Source organism: Electrona antarctica, assembly GCF_951216825.1.
Source record: "Electrona antarctica genome assembly, chromosome: 23".
Taxonomy (NCBI): domain Eukaryota; kingdom Metazoa; phylum Chordata; class Actinopteri; order Myctophiformes; family Myctophidae; genus Electrona; species Electrona antarctica.
Genome location: NC_136804.1, coordinates 35886986 through 35895179, shown reverse-complemented (window position 1 = coordinate 35895179; position 8194 = coordinate 35886986). Strand labels below are relative to the sequence as shown.

General features: G+C 43.0%; 1 protein-coding gene across 1 annotated transcript in view; it reads left to right on the top strand.

Annotated features, from left to right (window-relative positions):
* The window catches only part of mpped1 (metallophosphoesterase domain containing 1), a 23225-nt gene extending 15592 nt beyond the window's left edge, over positions 1 to 7633 (top strand). The window contains exon 5 of the mRNA XM_079494787.1: positions 5361 to 7633. Within this exon, the coding sequence (XP_079350913.1) occupies positions 5361 to 5491 (131 nt within the window). The 3' untranslated portion in view covers positions 5492 to 7633. The remainder of the gene's footprint in view (positions 1 to 5360) is intronic.
* Positions 7634 to 8194: the final 561 nt, after the last annotated feature.

Below are 8194 nucleotides of genomic sequence, written 5' to 3'. Positions count from 1 at the left end.
ATCTAAACTAAAGAAAATGTGAAGTCCTTATTCAGAGATGAGTGCTTTTATTTTGAACATGACACTTCCTGTTTGAGCCCAAGGAAGCTCTGAGAAGGAAGAGAAGTGGTCACGTGACTGGGCTGCGCCATGACACTTTCATCATGGACGCTTTCATGGGAGCCAAACTACCTGGAAGTTTGGCAGAATGCAATTTTTATAGAGGTATGGTATCTAAAGAGCACAAAGTACCTTTCTGAACGCACCAAGTATCGCGAGACTTCCCACCGTTTCCTGTCTGGCAGCCAAATCTCGCGTTACTTCGGAGCCAGAAACGATACCTGCTGCTGTTTAGATCCTCAGATAAAATTATATACTGTGCACTCTGCACATCGAAAAGTAAGTGATTAGAAAACAACCTGTGATATGTCTTCTTTTATATTCCTGGACTGATTATATGACAAAGGTCTCAATTGTTCATAAATAATGTTTGTTATGAGCTGGTCCAGCCGGCTCCATTCACTGCCATGTATTCATTGCACTTCCGGTGTGAGTTTGGCTCCCATGAAAGTGTCCATGAAAGTGTCATGGCGCAGCCCAGTCACGTGACCACTTCTCTTCCTTCTCAAATCTTCCTTGGTTTGAGCCAGCTAAGTCCTGTGTACACTGTACAGAAAATGCTGCTATTTCCTTTTGAGCCACAGGAGTGAGATAGAGAGAGAGACAGCTACTGAGTGAAGCCACAAGACAGTATTCTGAACAAAAGTAACAAAATAGTTGATACAACTCAAGCTAAAACAGTCCAGCAACTGTATTATCCAGAAGCAACTCATCTGGGTGCAGCCAGAGTGACCTCTCCTGACGTCGAAGTTTGAGTTTAGTGGAGAATTACCCATGGTGAGAAGCTGTTCACTGCTATTATGCCTCATGTTAGCTCTAATGCTAGTAAACACACAGAGAAATGCCATTGACTTGTGCTACAAACGATAGCATGTTAATTCAGAAGTGGTCATGTGAGATGAATGAACTTATCTCTGAATAAGTGACTTCACTTAGTTGGCATTTTCTTTAGTTTAGATTAATCCTATATATTAACCCTTTGTATCCTGACAGCTCATCTTAACTATATTCTCGTAATATATAATGAATATGGCTCACCATATAAAATAAAAAACATGTTTGGGACACATTTCAGCTTTTTTGTACACAGCTTATCAACCCTGGGTTACATAGGCCATGTCTTATCAACCCTGGGTTACATAGGCCATGTCTTTGGACACATTCAGGAAGGTAACACTGCAGTGAAACTATGTCTTTGGACACTGTGTTGGTAGTAGACAATTTAAAGGGATAGTTCAGATTTTTTTAACTTAAATTGTATGAAATACTTGCCATTAATATAGTGGTTGCAACTGTATTAATTGATTGTCCCATGGTGGGAGTTCTTGTATTGTTGACCTATTTCTAAAATATTAGTGCAACTTCCGTTCTTTTTTTTACCCCTCTATCACATAGAACTATGTTTTTTGTGTCCATATCACTACGCCCAAAAAATAGTTCCATGTGATAGAGGGGTCAAAGTTGAACGAAAGTCGCGCTAATATTTTAGAAATAGGTCAACAATACAAATTTCGTTCGTTTTGTGGATTCATTTACTTTTACTGCGTGGCCCCAGTGCCCACAAAATGACCGGAACTACTTGATATTGACCAAAACCAGAGCAGAACTCCCACCATGGGACTCGGGCAATCAATTAATACAGTTGCAACCACTATATTAATGGCAAGTATTTCATACAACTTAAGTTCAACAAATCTGAACTATCCCTTTAAGTTTGAATGTGTGAAATTGTACCCAAATGGATCCATTTCCAATCCACTTATAAAGCACATTTAAAAGTTCAAACAAAGTGCTGTAGCCTACACAAAAAATACTAAATTACCAAGGACGAAAACAATAACAACATGGCAACATAAAGACATACTGTAGTGCAGTGAGAACGGCAACTGTTAATCAGCATGTTCGCACGCCAGGGAGTACAAGTGAGTTTTCAGACGTGATTTAAACACAGGCAAGGTTTGGGAAGCTCAAACTCTTAAGATGAGGTGGAAGTTCATTCCACAGTGTGGGCGCTGCAACGGAAAATGATCTATCCCCCCTGGATTTCAGCTTTGAGTTAGGAATCTTAAGAAGTGACTGGTCAGTCGACCTCAGGACCTTTTTTCTTGATTCTTTGGGAGCTACAGTACAAGTTTCGATATGTACCATGGTGCCAGCCCATTTACAAACTTTAAAACAAACATTAAAATCTTAAACTCGACCCTGTATCGCACAGGGAGCCAGTGGAGGGAGGCGAGGACACCTACAGTAGGATTTGACTGTGTATGCTCATTGCTTATGACAATCTCATCCAGGCCAACAGATCGAGGCAGAGAAAGGTCCCCTCCATAGGAAGAAGGGCTGCTTTTTTTGGGAAGGGGGGGTTAGCAGGTCAGAGCAGAGCCCCAGGGACACCCGTACCAGATTAGTAACTAGATCATATTCATAGCAGGAGAAAGAGGCTGAAAACATCCCTGTTTATCAATGTGTTAACCCATTTAGACCTAAGTTCGATTCTACAAAATGTCGTCTAAATCATGACAGTTTTCAGAAAATCCTATGTTTCTGTCAAGGATTTCATGTCAAGGACCCCAAAAATTATATGTAATATGCCTCCGACCACCATCTGAAAATATGTTGTTCCAGGGACCCCCCAGAAGCAAAGATTTGAGTTAAAAACGTTCGCTCTGAAAGAATATATATTCAAAGATTTCAGGCACATTTTCACGATTTTTCAAAAATAGCAGACCTACAAGCTCGTAGATCTGCTATTTTTCAATAGCTAAATTATAACAATGTTTAAAACACCAAAAGGGGTTCCCGCCTAAAATGTGTTAAACTAAAGGATGACTTGTTCATCCCCTGGGTGCATTCTAGCCATCTTCTTTTGAGGACGGATCAACGTAATGATTTTTGGTGCTTTGGTGCTCTATAAAGTGCAGTGTTGATTTTGACTAAAGATTTGACTAAAACTATGAAGAAAATTGTTCGTCGACTACCTTTTTCACTGACGGAACATTTTGTCAACAAATTGTGACTAAAATGTTAGGGAGGCACTAGTGGAGAAGAGATCCAGTAGAACTAAATGTTAGGGAGGGACTAGTGGAGAAGAGATCCAGTAGGACTAAATGTTAGGGAGGGACTAGTGGAGAAGAGATCCAGTAGAACTAAATGTTAGGGAGGGACTAGTGGAGAAGAGATCCAGTAGAACTAAATGTTAGGGAGGGACTAGTGGAGAAGAGATCCAGTAGAACTAAATGTTAGGGAGGGACTAGTGGAGAAGAGATCCAGTAGAACTAAATGTTAGGGAGGGACTAGTGGAGAAGAGATCCTGTTGAACTAAATGTTAGGGAGGGACTAGTGGAGAAGAGATCCAGTAGAACTAAATGTTAGGGAGGGACTAGTGGAGAAGAGATCCAGTAGAACTAAATGTTAGGGAGGGACTAGTGGAGAAGAGATCCAGTAGAACTAAATGTTAGGGAGGGACTAGTGGAGAAGAGATCCAGTAGAACTAAATGTTAGGGAGGGACTAGTGGAGAAGAGATCCAGTAGAACTAAATGTTAGGGAGGGACTAGTGGAGAAGAGATCCAGTAGAACTAAATGTTAGGGAGGGACTAGTGGAGAAGAGATCCAGTAGAACTAAATGTTAGGGAGGGACTAGTGGAGAAGAGATCCAGTAGAACTAAATGTCAGGGAGGGACTAGTGGAGAAGAGATCCAGTCGAACTAAATGTTAGGGAGGGACTAGTGGAGAAGAGATCCAGTAGAACTAAATGTTAGGGAGGGACTAGTGGAGAAGAGATCCAGTAGAACTAAATGTTAGGGAGGGACTAGTGGAGAAGAGATCCAGTAGAACTAAATGTTAGGGAGGGACTAGTGGAGAAGAGATCCAGTAGAACTAAATGTTAGGGAGGGACTAGTGGAGAAGAGATCCTGTAGAACTAAATGTTAGGGAGGGACTAGTGGAGAAGAGATCCAGTAGAACTAAATGTTAGGGAGGGACTAGTGGAGAAGAGATCCAGTAGAACTAAATGTTAGGGAGGGACTAGTGGAGAAGAGATCCAGTAGAACTAAATGTTAGGGAGGGACTAGTGGAGAAGAGATCCAGTAGAACTAAATGTTAGGGAGGGACCAGTGGAGAAGAGATCCTGTAGAACTAAATGTTAGGGAGGGACCAGTGGAGAAGAGATCCAGTAGAACTAAATGTTAGGGAGGGACCAGTGGAGAAGAGATCCAGTAGAACTAAATGTTAGGGAGGGACCAGTGGAGAAGAGATCCAGTAGAACTAAATGTTAGGGAGGGACTAGTGGAGAAGAGATCCAGTAGAACTAAATGTTAGGGAGGGACTAGTGGAGAAGAGATCCAGTAGAACTAAATGTTAGGGAGGGACTAGTGGAGAAGAGATCCTGTAGAACTAAATGTCAGGGAGGGACTAGTGGAGAAGAGATCCTGTAGAACTAAATGTCAGGGAGGGACTAGTGGAGAAGAGATCCTGTAGAACTAAATGTTAGGGAGGGACTAGTGGAGAAGAGATCCAGTAGAACTAAATGTTAGGGAGGGACTAGTGGAGAAGAGATCCAGTAGAACTAAATGTTAGGGAGGGACTAGTGGAGAAGAGATCCAGTAGAACTAAATGTTAGGGAGGGACTAGTGGAGAAGAGATCCAGTAGAACTAAATGTTAGGGAGGGACTAGTGGAGAAGAGATCCAGTAGAACTAAATGTTAGGGAGGGACTAGTGGAGAAGAGATCCAGTAGAACTAAATGTTAGGGAGGGACTAGTGGAGAAGAGATCCAGTAGAACTAAATGTTAGGGAGGGACTAGTGGAGAAGAGATCCAGTAGAACTAAATGTTAGGGAGGGACTAGTGGAGAAGAGATCCTGTAGAACTAAATGTTAGGGAGGGACTAGTGGAGAAGAGATCCAGTAGAACTAAATGTTAGGGAGGGACTAGTGGAGAAGAGATCCAGTAGAACTAAATGTTAGGGAGGGACTAGTGGAGAAGAGATCCTGTAGAACTAAAAGACAACTCACTCAGGGTTCCTGCCATTTGCACTTCGCACTGTCTGCTAAAGTCTCTGCTAAGTGTCAGCTAAATGCCTAAATTGTCCCAGTCTAGCTTATTTTAGATTCATAAAATGTTCATAAAAACAGAAAAGAGAGAATTATTTCTAGAAGCGTTGCAAAGTGTAAAAAAATAAAGATCTGTGTTCTGTAGTATGATACTGTACTTTGGTTTAATGGAAGTAGACTAATTGAAAATATGCCCATATACTCCCTATAGGTTACGGTATGATGACCGACGGCACCACAACGTTCGTCAACGCCTCGGCCTGCACCGTCAACTTCCAGCCGATGAACGCGCCCATCGTCTTCGACCTGCCCAATCCCGGGTCCACCAGGTCGTCCACATGACTGGCGGCGGAGCCACGCCCCCAACCACCTGTTGTCACTAATCAGGATAAAGGTAGAAAGACAGGTACGTAGGTGAGGAGGGGGCGGGCAGCCGTGGCAGATAATCTGTAAATATTCCGGGGCTCATATTTTAGAGGAGTGTGTCTTATCTGTGCTTGCGTGTGTTATGTGTGACACACACACATACACATTTATAGTACAGTATGGTACATGTCCAAGCCTACTTATTTTGGGACCATTTTTAACCAAGAGATGGACGCTTCTGCCAATCTTTCCTTGGCAACTATTCGCTATTTCACGTGCCATCGTTTCTTGTATCTCGAACAATGGCCACCGAGTCTGAAAGGCTCACAGACTGATGCGCTGGCTTATAAAGCGGACAAGAGTGGCACTTGGTCACATGAACATGAACCACACATGCACTGACAATCTGAACTGGCTGACCCGAAGAGGCGACAAGCGGGACCCGGACTCGGCTGCCGGGTCTGTTCCTTCTCCCCGGCCGCGTCACTGAATCCATGGATTCATGAACAGTAAAACAACGTACTGTACACAGTACACCCGACACCATGTCTGTTATGGGGCTGTCGTGACCGCGTGATTCATCGATGGCATGTTCCGTCTATACGACCCAATGGATGATCAAACGTTACTCCGACTGGGGTTTATTTTTTTTCCCAGGAACTGAACTGAGCTCACATCCACTTTTTGATCATCGCTTTTCCTCATTTAGCCCCCTTTTCTCTCTCTCCACATACTGTATACCACTTCAATCCCCCCCCCCCCCCCCCCCCATCTCTCTCCTCCTCTTTCGGCCTGAGGCGCGATGGAGTGCGCCCATGTGACTGTGCAACGCGTAGGCAAGATCAAAGCGTGTGCGAGGGCAGCTGGAGGTCTCTGCCATGGGCTGTGTGCAAGTCGGAGTGTCAAACGTGTTGACACCGTTCCCCTGGGTCTCATTACAAACCTCGGTAAGCCTCTTAACTAGCCGAGAAGAAGTGCTACGGAGAGCCAACTAACTCCATGGCATTGCACTTCTCCCTTTTTTATTTTTCAGCCCTTCTCTCCTCGCTTCCTTTCTTCTGAAAACCTTCTACCATCGTGTAGCAGTGCTCTTTTATTTTTCTCCCTAGCCCTTTCCTGCCTTTCTTTCTCATCGCCATTTGCAAATAATAGACTCGGCTCTCATGCAGCCGCGGTTTATGTTCCGTGATCCCGGGAAATGTACTTCAAGGTCACGGACTGGGAGGCTGTGGAATGTGAGACCTGAATGTCAAGAGGACAATATTAGGCAGTGTGAAGTACAATGTAAAAGTGCTGCGCACCAACAATGATGATGAACTGTGTGTGTGTGTGTGTGTGTGTGTGTGTGTGTGTGCGTGTGCGTGTGCGTGTGCGTGTGTGTGTGTGTGTGTGTGTGTGTGTGTGTGTGTGTGTGTGTGTGAGATTGCTTCTCAGTTGCTCCCCTAGGGCTCCATCTTGTGCCACCCCTTACCCCTTATCCCTAAACGTATTTGGCATTTTTTACTAATTTAAAACATTTAAAAATAGTTCAACTAGCCAATCTACATCGACACGTTGTTACTTTTGATGAATTGAACATGGTGGACCCTCTTGTAAACAAGTGTAATGCTTAATTGGGTCGTCCACTCACAGTTAACAGTCTTTGTAGTTTGTATTGAGTTTGTGCTTGAAATGTACTGTAATTCTGCAAACTGTCAATCAATCAATTAGCTTGTAGAACGGCTCTTTGTACTATTTTATGTTTAATGTTTTAAAATAGTACAAAATGGCAAATAAGTTAAGGGATAAGGGGGTAAGGGGTGGCGCAAGATCTAGGGCCTAGTGCCATACCTCTAAAGGGAATGAACTTTGAACCCTTGCGAGGGAGGGAGGCTGTAAGTAAACTGTACTGTAAACTGCAATGTAAATGGTCTCTGTTGATGTAAAGTAAAAAAAAAGAAAACACAAAAAAAAAATAACTTGAAAGATTTCCCCCTCCTCCTCAGTTTACCAAGGTGTTGCTATGCTTTTCAAAAAGAAATTGTTGAATATTTGTGTGCAGAAATATTATGTGGTTGTTGGAATATAATTTGGTCCATCTCTCAGTAATGCAAATGCTGATTATTCTATCTCCTCTCTTGTGAAGCTGCTCTCCCACTCCTGTAGTGATTATCCCGTTTAGGCCCTGACGTCGAAATTTAAAATATGTCTTCAAAATCCTGACAGTTTTCTGAAAAACCTTGTGTTTCTGTATCAGGTGGTGCTCAATATTTCATGTCAAGGACCCCACAAATTATATGTAATATGCCTCCGCCCCCCCATCTGAAAATATGTTGTTCCAGGGACCCCGCCCCAAGAAGCAAAGATTTTAGTTAAAATGTTCACTCTGTAATAATACATATTCAAACATTTGAGGGACATTTTCACGATTTTTCAAAAATAGCAGACCTACAAGTTCATAGCGCGGCACTCGGTGCCGCGCTATGAGCTTGTAGATCTGCTATTTTTCAATAGCTAAAGCATAACATAATGCTTTAAAAACACCAAAAGGGGTTCCCGCCCAGAATGGGTTATTAACTCTTTCATGTCCCTAAGCAGTTGCCCGTGTTATTCTTTTAAACGCTCTTTGTTCTTGTCTTCTTTTTTTTCCTCCTCTTCCAAAGCCCCGCTGAACGAGGGTCTTCTGAATAAGACTCGGTG